At 45.1% G+C, this 19,371-nt stretch overlaps 2 protein-coding genes and 1 long non-coding RNA gene across 10 annotated transcripts in view; 1 reads left to right on the forward strand and 2 right to left on the reverse strand.

Moving 5' to 3' along the window:
- The window catches only part of LOC309693615 (protein NLRC3-like), a 28,493-nt gene extending 24,021 nt beyond the window's left edge, over window positions 1-4,472 (reverse strand). For 2 of the 6 annotated variants that reach the window (XM_082513014.1, XM_082513009.1), the window contains exons 1-3: window positions 3,738-3,803; window positions 1,153-1,282; window positions 65-143 (exon numbers count right to left, since the gene is read on the reverse strand). In XM_082513014.1, the coding sequence (XP_082369140.1) occupies window positions 65-143; window positions 1,153-1,271 (198 nt within the window). In that variant the 5' untranslated portion in view covers window positions 1,272-1,282; window positions 3,738-3,803. Of the gene's footprint in view, window positions 1-64; window positions 144-1,152; window positions 1,283-1,357; window positions 1,429-3,737; window positions 3,804-4,375 lie in introns of those variants that run through there. The other 4 variants (XM_082513011.1, XM_082513010.1, XM_082513012.1 and 1 more) reach the window with 4 other exon arrangements.
- A 98-nt stretch (window positions 4,473-4,570) lies between these two features.
- LOC309693342 lies at window positions 4,571-6,197 on the forward strand. Its single transcript, XR_014272629.1, has 3 exons — window positions 4,571-5,575; window positions 5,664-5,735; window positions 5,822-6,197. It is a non-coding gene; the product is annotated as an uncharacterized lncRNA (long non-coding RNA).
- A 414-nt stretch (window positions 6,198-6,611) lies between these two features.
- Window positions 6,612-19,371, reverse strand: part of LOC309693622 (dual specificity protein phosphatase CDC14AB-like) — a 22,725-nt gene continuing 9,965 nt past the window's right edge. For 2 of the 3 annotated variants that reach the window (XM_082513036.1, XM_082513034.1), the window contains 8 exons: window positions 19,027-19,089; window positions 18,555-18,627; window positions 17,704-17,934; window positions 17,478-17,616; window positions 16,249-16,486; window positions 16,043-16,134; window positions 14,810-14,941; window positions 6,612-6,827 (listed from right to left, as the gene is read on the reverse strand). In XM_082513036.1, coding sequence (XP_082369162.1) covers window positions 6,722-6,827; window positions 14,810-14,941; window positions 16,043-16,134; window positions 16,249-16,486; window positions 17,478-17,616; window positions 17,704-17,934; window positions 18,555-18,627; window positions 19,027-19,089 — 1,074 coding nt within the window. In that variant the 3' untranslated portion in view covers window positions 6,612-6,721. Of the gene's footprint in view, window positions 6,828-13,349; window positions 14,728-14,809; window positions 14,942-16,042; window positions 16,135-16,248; window positions 16,487-17,477; window positions 17,617-17,703; window positions 17,935-18,554; window positions 18,628-19,026; window positions 19,090-19,371 lie in introns of those variants that run through there. The other variant, XM_082513035.1, reaches the window with a different exon arrangement.

Here is a 19,371-nt window from a genome sequence, read left to right on the forward strand (position 1 = left end):
GAAAGGGACCTATAAACAAATGTATTAATATTAATAATAAAGTAGTTGTTGTACATGTACAGACCATAAACATGGAGTCCAGCTGTGTTTGATGCTGCTGGGCAGACTGACCACTGGGACCCTCTGAGCTCTGCTGCTCCACTCTGTGGATGAACCATGGACACACACATGAAGCCACTTTCATTATTAAAATGTGAATTTAGCCTCTAAAAGCTGTGTTCAGTCAGTGTTGCTGCTTCCCTGTGTCTGACCTCACGTATGTGCTTCTGAAAGAACTGTTAAAAATCCCGTAAACACTTTTTAACCTGTGAAAAAACCTTTTCAGAACAGTTTAAGCTGTTATATGTTGAACTCTTGGCTGACATCATATTAAATGTGGCGATCGTGGCTCAAGAGTTGGGAGTTCGCCTTGTAATCGGAAGGTTGCCGGTTCGAGCCCCGGCTTGGACAGTCTCGGTCGTTGTGTCCTTGGGCAAGACACTTCACCCGTTGCCTACTGGTGGTGGTCAGAGGGCCCGGTGGCGCCAGTGTCCGGCAGCCTCGCCTCTGTCAGTGCGCCCCAGGGTGGCTGTGGCTACATTGTAGCTGCCATCACCAGTGTGTGTGTGTGTGAATGGGTGAATGACAGGTTGTGTAAAGCGCTTTGGGGTCCTTAGGGACTAGAAAAGCGCTATATAAACACAGGCCATTTACCATTTACCATAAATGCTGTGGACTCAGAATATGATGTCACTCAAGTTTACATGTGTGTGAAGGCAGACGAGTCAGTACTTTGGTGATACAGTGTAAAGCTGCACTGATTTCCATGAACAGCACTGTGGTTCAGTGTTGTCCTGATGGAGTAACAGCAGCCAGTATGATCCAGGCTTTAGCTGCTGGGTCTCTGTGTGACCTCTCAGACTGTTTAACAGATCAGACACAAAGAGCATCAGAGCTGTTCTTTAAAGACAAACATGAACCCACTCAGGTCACACTTTCCCCACAGATATGAGCATCACTGTCCTCAAACAGCAAATGACCAAGTCGAACATTTGGATCTTTTCTCTTTCATTGTTTTCTTTTTAATGAATCTTTGTAACAATCTGAGGATGTTTCAGGTCATATTTATCCAGGAAACACAAACATGTAAAGGAGTCATCACAGCTCTCTGACCTCGTTGCTCCAGGTTCACCACTGAAGTCTGGAGGATCAACTTTGGACCGGTCACTCCTCACAGACGGACAGCTGGACCCTGCAGACTCTGCTCTGTCCTCCTCTTCCTCCATCATCATCTTCAGTCAGTCTGAGAGGTAAACCACAAACACTCAGTGAGTTCACATTAACAGGAGTAACCGAGTTACAGTCGCTGACCTCTGACCTGTCATGTGACCTAGAAACCAGGTCAATATGTCTGTAGGTTCAGTCATCCAGGTCATGTGATCTAAGGAGCTTGGAAAGAAAAGAGACGTCTTTAAGTTTCTGGAAGACGTTTCATCCGAGAAGCTTCTTCAGTTTTAAAACCAAACGGTGGAGAGTCCCAGATATTTAAACCTGAGACGGAAAGAAAGCATGTCGCTGACCCACCACTGATCATGATCAATGGTGGGTCAACAATATAAACACTTATTTCAAGGATGAAACTGTGAGTCTGATCATCTTGAGCACAAACATCTGGAGCACAGACATCTGGAGCACAGACATCTGGAGCACAGACATCTGGAGTAGAGCTAGGCGATATATCGAGTTTTTAAAACATATCGATATATTTTTATACGAGATATAAGATGTGACAATATCCTTTATATCGATATAGTCTATGTTACGTTATAATTATAGTTGTGGAGCCGCAAGTTTGCCTCTCTTTCGTCCACTTTTGTCTCTAAGCAACGTTACTCCGCCTCGCCTTCACTGAAGACAACTCCCCCTCCTCCCCCATCGCTTCACGTGCAGGCAGCGACAAGACGGACACGGCAAATCTCCGTTAACGAGTTACTGCGCATCGCCCCGTGCGTGGGGCTGGACGGCGTCAACGTGCTAACGAGCTAAACATGCTAACGAGCTAACAGCGCTAACCCTAAAGTCCTTTCATTTTCTCAAAAGTTGACAGCGCGCCTTATGTATGAATTCTGGTTGTGCTCGATGGCCGCGAACCGATTTTATGTGGAACACGGCGCTCAGCAATCTGTCAAAAATGTTTTAGTACGACTTTGGTAAGCTACGGAGCTGCACCGCTTGATGGATTGTCGGCGCATTACGGCTACCGAGGAGCTTCGCGGAGTGATACGTACTGTCCATCAACGTAATATTACCGTATTGTGTGTGTATAAGGACCATAAATGGCACCTGTAAGAGACGTGGTTATGAAGCGGATTTCAAACTCCAGGCTGTCAGTCACACAGTACAAGTTGGGAACAGAGCAGCTGTGAAATCTGTCTTTGTTATTGTGCTCGGCGTCTTTTAGTTTACATTTTGACTGTACAATTGTGAGCTCTTTGTTTAGCACAAAAACAACCTTGTTTTCTTTTATTTATGGAGCATTATTATTTAATAAATGCTCATAATTTAATTTTGAGTAATTTTTCATGTACATCTGTGCTGTATGTTAATAAAAGTGCCTGTGTGACATCTGGGACACAGCTTTGACTAAGAACTCTCTTTTTGTTCTTACTTTATGGCTTAAAAAAAAAAATCGAGATATATATCTTATATCGCCATCCAGCTAAAAAATATCGAGATATGAATTTTGGGTCATATCGCCCAGCCCTAATCTGGAGCACAAACATCTGGAGCACAGACATCTGGAGCAGCATGTCGATGCTGTTGGTTGAGATGCTGAAGACTGAAGTCCAGGCAGCTCCAGCAATGATCCACTGATGTGGTTTTATTCCACGTATGAATGTTGTTATTGACAGAGATGAAGTTACTCAAAAAAGTCATTATTACACATATTACACAGAACACTTTAATTAAAAGTAATGGAGTATGTTACGTCATTACTCCTCATAACAGTACTTTCATGTTACTGTGTAAAATGAGCTGAAACACTGTCTCATAATCACCATAATCTAAAGCTGAGGTACAGCCCCACACACCAACACAGATCCTGATGAGGTCACGTGATGTTTCTCTGAGTGTTTATGAACACAAATCAAAGATGAAACAGCACAAAGACACTTCAAAGTGATTCTACTGTGGAAACATGAACAGGTAGAAACCTGCAGCCTGACTGCTCATCACTTTGTTACCTGTTCAGGTTCAGCAGCAGCAGCTCACTTTATCACGGTGCTGGTCTGGGGTCAGTGTTTACTCAGCTTTAACATCACTCTGGGTTCTTGGCTAGCTTAGCGTTAGCTTAGCTTTAGCTTAGCGTTAGCATGCTGTCAGGTGTCTCGTGTGGTGTGTAAATATTAATCACAGTGACAGTAAAGGAGGTAAAGGGCTGTGACGTCATCACGTACGCTGCGTCCTCTGAGTGAACTCACAAAGTACAAACTACAAGCACACAAACACGAACGTAGCTCAGAGTGGCGGACACACTCGGCCTCGTTGGTCCAGCTGTGAGTCCGTTACCGTGAACTATGGAGCGGCAGATTTGTGCTGAACTAAGCTGCACACAGCTGATGTTAGCCAGGAAACATTACACACTGACTTTAATACAAACACACACAGTTTGTTGTGTGAAGAACTCAAACATGAGCTGAACAAACAGTAAAGTTCCTAAAGACAAACTGTTAAAGGAGGAAACAAAGCAAACTTACAGTTTCTTCACACACCAACAACAAGCGCCACTCCACGAAGTTCAGGAAGTGAAAGTAAACTTTCAGCCTAATGCGGCGTTTGAAGACAATCAGGGGCTTTGAAACACTATGCTGCGTTCAGGTGCACCTCAGAAACTCCTAAACCTCTGGCAGGCTGTGATTTATTTCTGCTGGTTTTCCAGTTTGAAGCACAAACATCTGTCATCACTTTGTTGTTCTTCTTCCTGCAGCGTTTGAATATTTCAGCACTGAACTGATGTTTGTTCAAAGCTCATTTCAACCTGTTGAAGTCATGAATGAAAGTGCAGACTGAGAGTGGATCACATGATGTTTAAGGTGTGTCATGTGACACGTTCAGTATTGTCACACATGTCTAGATTGTCCCTGATATCAGAACTGCTCAAACACTGATGATTATATTTGAAGAATTATTCCTGATGGCAGCAAAGTTTGAATGGAGCTCTCTGTCTGTGCTGATTTGTCGCCCTCTGGAGGTCAAAGCACAAACTGCATGATTTCAGTGTAACCACTGACCGATGGATGCTTCGTAAATGCAATCGCAACACACCTATTACCTGTAATATACACCTGTAAATGTATTCTGTTGGTTTACTCTTATTTCAAACGACGTTTCTTACCTTTGATCAATGAATGAGGAGCGTTGGGATGTGTTGCGAGCGTTGAGTTACTTATTTTCTCTCCCGAAACGTAAAAGAGGAGATTTTTTAAAAGTGCCGCCGCATCTCAAACTCGCAACAGCGCCGGAAGACCGTAGTGGCCAAAAGTATATTACACCCGTAGTGGTTTAGCACTACCATAGAGAAACGGTTTAGGCCGTTTAGCTAAACAATCCCAGGCTCCCGCGCGGGAATCTACCAGCAATTCTTATGTGCCATGACTACTAAGCAGTTACCACAAATTTTGCAGATATGCCAATAATCATTCAACCATGAAAGGTTTTTATTTACAGACAGAACAGTTTGTTATACCTGGAGTAAAAAACACTTTTATCACAAATGTTGTCAATGTTCTTTCAAATTGTGTCTCGTTATTGTTCTCCTGCATCCTGCTGTCTAAACCCAGCAGCAAGATTATAACCTGGAATGTCTTTGTTTGTGTTTGGAATCAATTTTGTTTAATATAATTGTTTCTTTTTTCACTGCATGTCAAGATGCAGAAGAAAGTTGCGCCATATCCAGGGAAAATCTCTGTGGCGTTCCACAAGGGGCCACTTGGATACCTTCTCCAGGACTCGTCAAAAGAAGCTCGAAGGATTAAAAATGACCCCAAGCTTCAGGACAAGTCTGCACCTGTGAGGGAGGACGATGCTCTGACTGTCATCTATCAGAGAGGAGGGGATGCCTCTGACATGAAGGAAGTGCAGGGAGAGTACATCCTGCAGTTTGGAAAATATAAAGGGAAATCTTTCCGGTGGCTTCTGGAGAATGATGTCGGGGACACCATGTACCTGATCAAAGATCTCCAGAAGCAAGAGGCTGCAGGGACCTCTGTGGAAGAAGGGCATGGCAAGGAGAGCTTGCATTCATTTGTACAGTAAGCCCTCAGCTTTGCAGAGATAAAAACTCTTCTGAGCTACGAGACCAGCAGAGTAAGTGTTGCTGCAGAAGCCTCTGAGGATGATCAGCTGGTTGGCTTTGGCTCACGAGCCAAGAGCACCTGGAAGGAGATTTGGGACGGCAGAGGTGACGGCTATGCAGACCTTATCATGAGGAAGAGCTGCAGTCAAGGAACACGGCTGCATGAGCTGCAGCAGTGCCTGCGGAAGAAGTAGCAGTCTGCGCCTGCTACTACAAACGCCCCAACTAAACAACCTCTTGGTAAGTTGTTTTAATAATATTTTAATAACATTGTTGACATGAAATATAAATTCAGTACATATTTGTCTAATTGTTGCCTCCATCACAGGGATGGATGAGGATGAAAACCTGGAGGACACAATGCCGAGCATCTCACCTGTAAAAGTACACATGCAGAGCTGTAAGTACTGCGTTATTACTACATGTCAGACGTGATAATGGCTAAGTCTGTTTCTGTCTCATATGCCTCTGTCTCTGCATAACTAGTCACTGTGGCAGCAGCAGCAGGGTCCACACCCAGAGGATCTTCAGGAGCAAACAGGTTTTCAAATGAAAGGTTTCAGAACTGGAGTACAATTGTTTTCTCTGCAAAGCTGAGCCTGAACTTGAACTTTTATATATTGTCTTGTTCTTGTTTTTGTGTGTTCTGGCCACGTTCCAGTGATGTTCCTCTAATAGCATGGTTGTATGCTGGCTGTATGGTGGAAGAAAACAGTAAATAAGGGAGAAACAGTTGATTTTGTATATAAGACAGTTTTGTTCTAGTTGTGAATGTTTCTTTTGTTTCTATAAATATAAACTGATTGTAAATATAAAAGTGTAAATAAATAGTTTTCTGCAAAAATATCAACACAGTTTTCTTCTTAGAGTTCACCTATATGTTTCTATATCTGTGTGTGCTCCCCATCAGGTAATCAGTTTAAATAAGTTGTGAGCGCTGCCCTGAAAGCTTACATATTATTTCTAAATCACTTCATGTAATGATAACAAGTCATCCTAGAGCAGTCTCACAGCTTTTATCTTCATAATCTTTCTGTTTTCATTTATATTATTAGAAACATGACTGCTGTCTTTTATCTGTGTGACTGTACAGCCTGTGTCAGACATGACCCCCACACAATGTCTGACGTTATCTTTAATACATGCAGCACAGCTGGAGCTGCAGACACTTTCTCACTTCTGGTGATAATATATTTGATGTAGGTATTGTTGCTTGCTAGCTTGAAGCTTATCTACAAAAGTAATTCAATAAGGAGAGATCACGTGGAAAAACTCAACATGATTTATTGAGATACAGAAATAAATGTAACTGTTTGGCAGTTATGAGCCATCATAGCAGAAAGAATCCCAGCAGTGACAGGATGTTGCACAACCACCACCCCAGAGTCAACATGCTGATAGTAATGAAGATGAAGATGGAGGCTGGGACAGGGCTCTGAGTGACCACGGTGAGGAGGAGAAAGGAGAGGAGGCGGGCTGCATGGCTGCAGATCTGAAATGCAGAAGAGCAACCGATTTAAAGCATGCAGAGTGGAGGCTGGCAAGAGCATGACTGGAATAAAGCAACGATGTCAGTACTGAGTTTGTGCTGGAAAATGAATAGACATAAACTAACAGCCACCAGGAAGCAGACAGATGATTTATCACAGACATGCCTTATTGAAATTATGTATAAGCTTCATGTTCTATGTCATCAGAATGTATCTGTATTATAGTTTTAGCTTTAGTCTTTGTATTAAAAGTTGGATGTCTCCATAATTGTAGACTATATGTCTGCTATGTATCATCTCAAGACTGTGATGATACAGTTTAGTCTGAGTTATGCACTTTGTGACAGTATAGGTGCAGAAAAATTGCTCCACAGGCCATAACGCTATATAATATAAATAAAATGATAATGAACTAAAAATTAAAAAATAAATGTTATCCACAATAAGTAGATTGAAAATGGTGTTTAACTTTTGATAATGTAACACAACCTTTGTCCCAACCAGGACTCGAACCCGCGCTCAGACAGTTCAGTGTAAAAAACAATCTTTTTTTTTCCAATGCCTGAAAAGCTGCGATTTGATTGGCTGTTTCTCCGTTACACCTATACGTGATGGGCCCCCGCGGAGACAGGAAGTGTTTTTATGACTGAAACACTGAGGCTGTGTCCCAATTCAGGGTCTGCACGCTTGAAGTACACATTTTAAGTGCGATTACGTCACCGCCACGCGACGACGGCTGTCCCAATTTGAAGTGTACTTCAAATGCATACTCATATATACTCATATATATACATATATATATGTGTGTATATATATATATATGTGTGTCCCCTGCTCTGCATCATTAGAACATTAACAGACCAACAAATATAAGTGTCCCAAGCAGACAATGATTTGGAGACTATAGAGGACGTATTTAACTTAACTACAGTAAGGATACAGCCAGGATTTTAGTTTAAGAGGCCCTGTTATACATATATGGTACAGTACTGTTTCATATACGTAGGTCAGTTACCAAGTTACCAAGATTACGTGAAGTACCCTCAGAAGGTCTGCTAGATGATGTTAATGCAGCACTACGGGCAATACCTACAACCACGGTTACCGACACTAACAAGCTGATCTACAATACGGCAGCAGTGATCAGTGAGATGCTTGGCTACAAGTTGAACAGCCACAAGGGGCAGTACCCTCCATGGAGAAGGAGGCTAGAGGGCAAGATCAAAGTAGCACGGAAGGAAGTTAGCCAACTAACGGAGTTGCAGAAAGGTGCGACAAATAAGGTGCCTAAGAAATACAGCAAGCTGTCCATACCTGAGGCCTTGGAAACTGCCAAGCAAAGACTCACAGCCTTGGCCAGCCGCTTGAGGAGGTACACCAGAGAGATAGAAGGCAGGAGAATAAACCAGCTGTTCTCCACAGAACCAGCAAAGGTGTACTCTCAGTGGCAAGGGAACAATAAGAGAATAGCACCACCAAGGCTGGAGACGGAGCAATACTGGAAGAGCATATGGGAGAAGGATGCAACCCATAACGGCAATGCTCAGTGGCTAGAGGATCTGAGGGCAGACCACAGCGACCTCCCTGAACAGGGTCCAGTAACCATCACAGTGGCAGATATCCAAGAAAGGGTCTCCAGTATGAAGAGTTGGACAGCACCAGGGCCCGACATGGTTCACGCCTACTGGCTGAAGAAGCTGACTGCACTCCACGAGCGTCTGGCAGCACAAATGAACCAGCTGCTAGTTAACGAGAGACACCCGGAATGGCTAACTGAAGGCCGGACGGTCCTGATCCCCAAGGACCCCAAGAAGGGACCGGTCCCCTCCAACTACCGACCAATAACCTGCCTCAGTACTACATGGAAGCTCCTGTCAGGCATCATATCTGCTAAGATGAACAGGCACATGGGTCAATACATGAGCGGGACACAGAAAGGAATTGGCAAGAATACCAGAGGTGCAAAACACCAGCTACTGGTAGACAGAACAATCAGCCGAGACTGCAAGACCAGACTGACCAACCTGTGCACTGCCTGGATTGATTACAAGAAGGCCTATGACTCAATGCCCCACAGCTGGATACTGGAATGCCTAGAATTGTACAAGATCAATGGGACCCTAAGAGCCTTCATCAGGAACTCAATGGGGATGTGGCGTACAACACTAGAGGCCAACTCCAAGCCCATAGCACAAGTCACCATCAAGTGCGGGATCTACCAAGGAGATGCTCTGTCCCCACTGCTGTTCTGCATAGGCCTGAACCCCTTCAGTGAGATCATTAACAAGACTGGCTACGGATACAGACTACGGAACGGAGCAGTTGTCAGCCACCTCCTGTACATGGATGACATCAAGCTGTATGCCAAGAGTGAACGAGACATCGATTCACTGATCCACACTACCAGGCTATACAGCAATGACATTGGAATGTCGTTCGGACTGGAGAAGTGTAGTCGGATGGTAACAAAGAGAGGGAAGGTAGTCAGAACTGAGGGGATTGAACTACCAGAAGGCAACATTGCAGACATAGAGGACAATTACAAGTACCTGGGGATCCCGCAGGCAAATGGGAACCATGAAGAGGCCGCTAGAAAGGCTGCAACCACCAAGTACCTGCAGAGGGTCAGGCAAGTCCTGAGGAGTCAGCTGAATGGTAAGAACAAGATCCGGGCCATCAACACGTACGCCCTGCCCGTGATCAGGTACCCTGCTGGGGTAATAAGCTGGCCAAAGGAAGAGATAGAAGCCACTGACATAAAGACAAGAAAGCTCCTTACCATGCATGGAGGGTTTCACCCCAAGTCCAGCACCCTGAGGCTGTACGCTAAGCGGAAGGAAGGGGGCCGGGGACTGGTGAGTGTCAGCACCACAGTCCAGGATGAGACAACGAACATCCAAGAATACATTGGGAAGATGGCCCCAACTGACCGAGTGCTCAGTGAACACCTCAGGCAGCAGAAACCCAAGAAAGAGGAGGGAGACGAGGAACCATCATGGAAGGACAGGCCCCTGCACGGTATGTACCACCGGCAGATAGAGGAGGTGGCTGATATCCAGAAATCCTACCAGTGGCTGGACAAAGCTGGACTGAAAGACAGCACAGAGGCACTAATCATGGCAGCACAAGAACAAGCTCTGAGTACAAGATCCATAGAGGCTGGGGTCTATCACACCCGGCAAGACCCCAGGTGCAGGCTGTGTAAAGATGCCCCAGAGACTATCCAGCACATAACAGCAGGGTGCAAGATGCTAGCAGGCAAGGCATACATGGAACGCCATAACCAAGTGGCCGGCATAGTGTACAGGAACATCTGTGCCGAGTATAACCTGGAAGTCCCGAGGTCAAAATGGGAGATGCCCCCAAGGGTGGTGAAGAATTACCGAGCTAAGATCCTGTGGGACTTCCAGATACAGACGGACAAAATGGTGGTGGCTAACCAACCGGACATAGTGGTGGTAGACAAACAGAAGAAGACGGCCATAGTGATCGATGTAGCGGTTCCGAATGACAGCAATATCAGGAAGAAGGAACACGAGAAGCTGGAGAAATACCAAGGGCTCAGAGAAGAGCTCGAGAGGATGTGGAGGGTGAAGGTAACGGTGGTCCCCGTGGTAATCGGAGCACTAGGTGCGGTGACTCCCAAGCTAGGCGAGTGGCTCCAGCAGATCCCGGGAAAAACATCGGAGATCTCTGTCCAGAAGAGTGCAGTCCTGGGAACAGCTAAGATACTGCGCAGGACCCTCAAGCTCCCAGGCCTCTGGTAGAGGACCCGAGCTTGAAGGATAAACCGCCCGCAGGGGCGTGCTGGGTGTTTGTTTTTTTTTTGTGTGTGTATATATATATATATGTGTGTCCCCTGCTCTGCATCATTAGAACATTAACAGACCAACAAATATAAGTGTCCCAATCAGACAATGATTTGGAGACTATAGAGGACGTATTTAACTTAACTACAGTAAGGATACAGCCAGGATTTTCATTCATTCATTCATTCATTTATTCATTTTCAGGCACAACAAATACCTATATTGAACATAAAATACACAAAACAAAAAACAAAACTTGCCTGAAAAAGGAGTGGGACGAAGAAAACTTATTAAATCCCACCCCTATACTCACTCATCAACAAAAAAAAACAATAAACTTCCCGCAGCTACGCCCATCATTGCATACAGACCCATCAACAGCCCCGGGCACATACAAGCATCTAAACGGCAGCTTGCAACCAACAATTAGAGCCTTCATAACTGAATACAGAATATATAAATTATGAATTGCATTACCACAGGTAACAGGCAGTAATAACTACAAGTAACAGACACACATACATATACATACATATATATCTACACACACAAGTACATATATGTACATACATACGCACACTTTATTTTTTATTTTTTATTTTGGAATCCATACCAGCAATGGTAAGAGGACAGACATTACAGAGCACACTAAAACCCATCATTGAGTATACTGTGACCAGACCAACTGTTTGTAGAGAAATTTAAATCTATGAATATTTTTGCATTGTTTCAATTGTAAACTCAGACTGTTCCAGATTTTCACACCACATACAGACACACAAAAGCCTTTACGGGTTGTTCGAGTTCTGGGTAATTTGAATTCTCCAAAGCCTCTCACATTATAAACCTTTTCTCGAATTTCAAATCTAGTTTGTAAATTTGCCGGTAAAAGTTTAGTAAAAGCTTTATACAAAATTATGGATGTATTGTAATTAACCAGATCCTGGAATTTAAGTAACTTTGCCTGAAGAAAGAATTTGTGAGTATGATCTAGATAACCAGCCTTGTGAATAATACGCAGTGCTCGTTTCTGTACTGTGACTAATGGATTAGTTGTATTTTTATTTCCCCACACTTCCACACAATATGTAAGATATGGAAGAACCAGGGTACAGTACAGAGTACGAAGTGCATCTTTATCAAGGTATGGTTTCACTTTGTTCAAAACTGCGAGGCTTCTAGAAATTTTGGTTTTTATGTGTCTGACGTGGGGTTTCCATGAAATTTTGTTATCAATTATAACTCCCAAAAATTTGTTTTCACTCACATTATCAATTGGTACACCTTCAATGATAATTGGTAATTCTATATTATATTTAAAATTACCAAAAAACATTGCATTAGTTTTATTTATATTTAATGATAATTTATTTATGTCCATCCATTTTTTTATTAATTTTAGCTCCCTGTTTACAGTCATTACAAGATCAGTATAATCATCGCTACTGAAAAATATGTTGGTGTCATCTGCGAACAGTATGAGTTTAAGTACTTTTAGTTTAAGAGGCCCTGTTATACATATATGGTACAGTACTGTTTCATATACGTAGGTCAGTGTATGTGCAGGTAATCCATGTAGCTCAGTTCCTTATACTTTTGACTCAGTACAGTGTCAACAGAGGGGATTCCCTTATAGAGTCGCCTCAGTTATTTCTGATGTTTTGGTCATTAAATTCCCCAAATGATACCAAGGACATGGAATCCACAGTCTTAGCATCCCACAGCATCCCACAGCATCCCACGGCATCCCACAGCATCCCACGGCATCCCACAGCATCACACAGCGTCCCACAGCATCCCACAGCGTCCCACAGCGTCCCACGGCATCCCACAGCATCACACTGCGTCCCACAGCATCCCACAGCGTCCCACAGCATCCCACAGCATCCCACGGCATCCCACAGCATCCCACTGCGTCCCACGGCATCCCACAGCATCCCACTGCGTCCCACGGCATCCCACAGCATCACACAGCGTCCCACGGCATCCCACAGCATCACACAGCGTCCCACGGCATCCCACAGCGTCCCACAGCGTCCCACAGCGTCCCACAGCATCCCACAGCGTCCCACGGCGTCCCACAGCGTCCCACAGCATCCCACAGCGTCCCACAGCATCCCACAGCGTCCCACAGCGTCCCACAGCATCCCACAGCGTCCCACAGCATCCCACAGCATCACACAGCGTCCCACGGCATCCCACAGCATCACACAGCATCCCACAGCGTCCCACAGCGTCCCACAGCATCCCACAGCGTCCCACAGCATCCCACAGCGTCCCACAGCGTCCCACAGCATCCCACAGCGTCCCACAGCGTCCCACAGCATCCCACAGCAGTGTCAGGTGACTTTCAGTGAAGGTTATGACACAATGACAGTGTGATGATAACAAAGAGAAGCATGAGTCATTATCTCGTCATTACTTGGACTTTATTGTTGATTTTAGCACTTCACACTAGCATTAGCTGGTTTCCCTCCTTTGGAGTAAACTACCAATCAGACAGCACATCTGAGCTGCTGTCACACAGTCAGATACAGGAAAGCATGACAGCAACAACACGCTCAAAGCTGAACATCATTTGCATGTTAAGAATTTTACTGCAAGAAAGAAATAGTGCAAAGCTGAACATAGTGAGTTTGCTTTATGTATGATAAAGTCCTGTTGACAAATCCAGTGCATGAATGTGAATGACCTGTGAAATAAAGTGTGCGTGCCGTGTTCAGTCTGACGTGAAACATCAGAATCTCTGTCTTCATTTTACTGATTTCCTCTTTCATTGCCAGCATGTGTGCTCAGAGGCTTTCACAGTGCATTATAAGCACGTCGTGGCTTTGTGTCCCTCGCTCTGCATCATTAGAACATTAACAGACCAACAAATATAAGTTTGTCATACTTTATCGATGAAATCTGGGAGAATATAAATAACATCTGTAGCAGAAGCAGTGTGTCACTCTTGGTCTTGCAAGACAATTTTGCGTCCAGTTGTTAATTCTTGAACAATGTGCACCAATCTCTTACAAAAGATGTGGTTTGCTATGGTTCTCTGACCCAACCTGGTTACTAAAGTACTGAAAACGAGGAGACAACATTACAACAACGTGCCAAATAAGCTAGGTCCATCATGTGATCTGCCAAAGTTTAAGGCGTGGATTTTGGTACGACTTCTAAAGGTCTGTGTTTCCGCAACCAAGACGTTGCTTCAGGCCGTCTACATCCTGTGGTTCTGAACTTCGGATGGACAAATGGCAGCAGCCGTTTATCAGAAGCACCCAGACTGCTCTTGGCGATGGTCTGACTCAGTCCTCGGGCCACGACCTCCCCTGTAAGCGTTGTTTGGTGTTTCCACCTGCACGTGTCCTTTGCTTCCAGCAAAATGATTGTGACAGCGGGGCATTCAGCATCCAGCAGATGTTATATCTGCAATATGCAGCCGCAGTTTTTCACAGTTACCTGCCTGCTATACCCAAGAGACGTGATGATTTATGGTGTCGGCCCTGTTATCACAGAATGGGCCACGTGACCAGTTAAAGTGGTGACAAACTGTTGGCTCTGTCGAAACGAAAAGTAGTTATTGGGGCTAAAAAAGCATTTACAGCCTATTAACCCGAGAACGCTATCGCTGGGTGATTTACACCCGAGCAAATACATTTACATGATTTCTCTCTCCTGCAGCTGTTTGCGTGTCGAGGAGCCTGTGCCTTCACCAGGGAAGTCTCAAATGTCCCAGGAATGGGTGGACCAAAGACCAGCTTTCCAGAGTCATTCTTTTGTTTTAGGAGGGTTTTTCTTTCATTTTGTTAGACATGGCACAGTTGAAAGTAAAAGAAGACCACTCTAATTTGTCATGTGTTGTCATATTTTGATATATTTGATTACTTTTTATTGGTTATATTATATCGGGTAAAAATCACCCGGCATTAGCGATTGTGTTACTATTTATAGCGATAGTGTTCTAGGGTTAAACGTGCAAGAGAGCTGATGCAGTCTCCAGCGAGTCCATCATCAGCTGGGCTGATTCATGACCAGAACGTCCCAAGTGTGAAGTCAGTGAATCAGTGCTGGCCTGGTGCTGAACAACGTGAGGCTGAAGGGACTGTGGAGACATCAGCACATCACATTTTACATTGGTTTTATTATAATGTGCTTCTAGTAAGGACAAAAGCACAGACACCAACCTCCTGATCTGCGGAGCAGTGGTGGTAGAGGAACTTCGTCTCAGCGTCTTAGTAGAAGAAGGGGTGAGGTGGACTTTGGAGGGCTTCGGGGGAGGGAGGATGGAGCGGTGTGAAGTCTTGGACAGGTTTAACCTGACACAGAAAACAAGAACACCTCATATTTGTGTGTGTGTGTGATCCAAGAGCAAATAAAACTTGATCCTTCACAGAAACAAGCACAACGAACAACTTCTCCAAAAATCCTTCTGATTTCTACGCTCACTGCAGGAATCAACATCTGCACTCACACTCTGTACAAGAGACGAGATACAAACACGCTTCGACGTGTGGGAGGTACCTGATTTAACCTCCGTGGAAGCCCAGCTCTTGGTTGTGTCAGGTTAGCAGTTTGGTGATGTTAGTTTACAGGAGAAGCCGGAGGCACGTCGTGAGTTTGGTTCGTGGTCGTCCTTTGGTTTCTTTTTGCCGCAGCTCTCATATCCCCGATTTGTAACTATTTACTTTTTATAAGATGTTTCTTGAACTATGGCAGCTTCTTATATATCTGCTATATTTGTGCCGTGGATTCAGGGACCCAAACAAAAACTGTAGTGAGCAGAGGTATTATCTACTGATTGTGTGTCTGGCTGCAGCCAAGGATGGAGAGCAGAGGCAGCGGGCAGGCCAATCGAAACGCAGCTCAGGCCGCGGCTGCAGCAAAAACTTGGGCGTAGGAGGAGCGATTCTGGCAAAGCGTCAGGAGGGGAAGTGGTGCTCCACCAACACGGTGTACAGTAAAGATGGAGGCCTGCTGGCTCCAGCTGAGGACACCGTCAGGCAGTAGAAGGAATACTCTGACAACCTCCAGAACCTTAATCTCACTCATAACTAAAGTCGCCAAAAGACAACAACTTCTCCTGTTGCATTTAGGTTTCAGTTTAACCGAAGAACAAAGAAGGACACATGAGCTCGAGCAGGTTACACACAACATTCACGCTGCACAGATGAGAACACAGCAGGATTTCATGCAGTCCGGTCTGCCTGTTAGACAGCGTGCAAACAAAGCGTGCGTTCTTTGTAGCATTCGACAACAGTCACTTACGTACTTTCTGACATCCACAAAAACATATTGGTGTCTATTATCTCTCCTTGTTAATAGAAACTTTGTTTCCAGCGTTTGAGCTAATTCTCTACGTGTCTCTTGCACTGACCACAATAACCATCTATCATTAATTACATTACAGATGTTGGTACCTTGAGCAGGATGACGCTGATCTCGGTGGGCGTTTTCCCTTCAGTGCTCTCAGTTCGTCTCCCTGTGTCAGACTGACTTCTTTGCAGTTATTCTGCACAGACACAATTAGCAGCATGAAAACACAACATTGTGATCGGAACTCAGTAGCCTGTTTGAATTCTGCAGTAACCATTAAGAAAAGGTGCTATGAAGTCACACCGCTGACCTCATCCAAGCTATATGACTTGCAGAGCACGGTGTTGATTGACAGGTCATCCATGCTGGAAAGCAGCGAGGACACTGCCTCCTGTTTGCCTCCCTGCACAGAGTCAGAGCGGTGCAGCTGCTGCTGCTGCTGCAGCTGCTGCTGCTGCTGCAGCTGCTGCTGCCGACTCAGTCTCTGTTGGACCAGCTTCTGTTTAGACCGATGCACGTCACCCTGAACCCACAAACTGTGCTGCTTCCTGCACACAAACATCAAACACACGCCACAAACTGACTGTGATATCACGTTTAGCAGGTACAACATTCAACATCCTGGTTTAGCGTGTAAGTAGACACACAAAGCTAGTAGCCATTAGCAACAGAGCGCTACTGTGGCGTAAGGAGGAAGTGTGCGTCCAGAGCTGAGGAGAGAAACCAGCTGCACACTGTGACTGCAGTCTGCAGCAGTATCACAGTTTCAGGCTTTTTTAAATTCGATTCGATTCATCATCCACCAGTTTCCCACTGCTGCAGTCACCACCAGCTGCACATGGGCACCCTGGGGAATGCCCCACCCTGACCTCCACCTTTTGCTTCTCTTCTAACATTTCCAGCATGCTCCAACCATGACCTCAGCATGGAGAAACATCCTGTGTGCTAACAGCAATAGATGCCACAGCCTAAGGACAGACGGGCCTTGTTTGTCCAGCACATCTCACAGATGCTCGATGAGACTGAGATCTGCTGACGTTGAAGGCCAAGGTGACCCCTCAAACCCTTCCTGATCTACTTGTGCTTTGTGTGAAGACTCCAGCGACACTCGAAGTATTAGAGAACAGCTGTACTCAGTGGCCAACGCCTTTTGGGTCATTGCAAAATGTCAAACAGCTTGTGTTTAAATAAAAAAGACTGGAAACAGAAAAAGATCCAAGTGGACCAATCACACCTTCACAAACGCAATGACCCTGATGAAGGCCACTAACACGTTATGGTTCCCTGATACTCTGTGACTGGAGTCTTCACCTCGTCAGATCTTTGTCTTCTCCGTGCACCTTGGAGGTGAAGCTGCCGTCTGCTTGTGTTTTGTGACATTATCCTAATGAAGTGTTGCAGACGTGTCTGTGTGCACAGCATTACTCCTGTACTTTCATGAACGGACTACAGCTTAATGATTGTCTCCGACCGAGACCTTTGGAGTCATGGAAAGTGGACCGTTTGGTTTGAGCGGTCACAGCTGAGGCACAAACTCACTCTTCTAAGAAGTTTTGCTGTGGACCGATGATAGATCCAGGTCTGCAGACTCTGATCCAAGCAATCGCCTCGGCTGCAGTAAACCGGAAGTGCTTCATCAGGTAGCAGCCAATCAGAGTGCCCGTGCGGCCTAATCCAGCTGTAAATGGATGGAGTGTTTAAAGAGACAAAGTTAAGATAAAAGAAATAAATGACATCAATTAAACATAAAGACTTGCAGTCCTACCTTTACAGTGCACCGCCACTGCCCCGTCTGTACTTTCACACACATGCAGAAAGCGTCTGACGATGAGGTCAGAGGGCGTGGTCCCATCAAGGAAGAAGAGGTCGTGGTGCTCAAATCCTGCATCCTCAAACCGCCTGCCATCATACAACGTCCTGTTCAGACGAACCACGGTCGTTATGTCATTTTGGCAAAAGTATGAGAAGTATGCCTCGGGTGTGTGGAGGGGATAACCTGGAGACAGAGTCAACAACAGCTGAGTTACGTCATACGTTTCAATCAGCGAGCGTCTGTTTTTAATGCGAACGTAAAATAAGATTCAATGACGTAGTGTCAGCTGATTTATGTTGTAAGGTAAAGACGTTAAATACAGAGAAAACCCAACGATCGGACGGCCCCAAGCACCTGCTGACAGCGGGAAAGAAAAACTCCCTTTTAACAAGAACCAGGCTGAGGGAGGGGGCGCAATCTGCCTCATGTGGTCGGGGTGGGGGGAGGACAACAGGACAAGAGATGGACGAGAGCCAGAGGGGAATAATAACTACGTGCAAAGTGGTGTAAATACACAGAAAGTAAAAAGAGCTGAGGGATGGAGAAGCATGAGTGCATCATGGGAAACCCCGAGCCACTGCAGGGTTCAGGCTCGTCTAATCCAGCCGTAACAACACGACAGCACTAAGCAGGAAACAATGCACGCCGTCAGAAGACAGCAGGGTAAGGTTAGCTCTTCTCAGCTGCTTCAGGACGTGCAGGCACTGAGGGGCTGCACAGGCCTTCTGTCAGCCCAGCAACGTGAGCACTGGTGTTGGTTTGGAGGCATGCTTTTAGCTTTTAGCTTAGAGATTCTGACTCACCACGAGAATGAGGGCTACTGAACGCCAGAACTTTGCCCGGAACGATCCAGTTCATATCTCCATTTTCAACTCGCTAAAAGCACAAAAAGAAAGGAAAGACTGTGATAGAGGTTAGCCACATATCAGTTAAAACATGGATCCAGAACACCTTAATTATACCACCACTGCAGTAATGAACACGTACGGGCTTTTACCTTTCATTGGAAATCAGTTTTGTTGACCTTTACTTCACTGACTGTCTATCACTTGGACGGGTGAGCTATGGATCAATCTAACTGAGAAACTGAGGAAGTACAGCGTGCACCAAGGCAGGCCTGGACATCGTACGAGCTCTTGGTTGGCCCTGACTGTGTTACTAACAGCACTGCAAATAAACTGGATGAATAACAAGCGTACGTTAGTTATTTCTTCCTGTATCCTGGTCCTGTTTGCATTGATATCGACCTGTAGCACAGTCTCTGCAGTCTGTTACCTCATAATGTTCATATTCTTCTGCACTGAACCTTTCAAAATCCAGGAAACCATGTTGTAATGCCTGCAGAGGAAAAGAGCAGGAACAGATTTTCACAACAAAAGCACAACTCCCCCCAAAGGGCTGAAATGTTTAGTGTTATAGTGATCTGCAGTGGTTTCACAGATTCAGTTCAGTTTTTCTTAGCACCAAATCACAACAACGGTCACCTCAGGCAGTTAATATTGTACGTAAAGACCCTACAGAGGAAACACAATCAGACCACGAGCAGGCACACTGGTGACAGTGGGGAGGAAACACTCGTTTTTAACAGAAACACATGTTCACCAGAACCAGGCTCAGGGA

The sequence above is a fragment of the Aulonocara stuartgranti genome (assembly GCF_965226115.1).
Source record: "Aulonocara stuartgranti genome assembly, chromosome: 18".
In the NCBI taxonomy this organism is placed as follows: Eukaryota; Metazoa; Chordata; class Actinopteri; order Cichliformes; family Cichlidae; genus Aulonocara; species Aulonocara stuartgranti.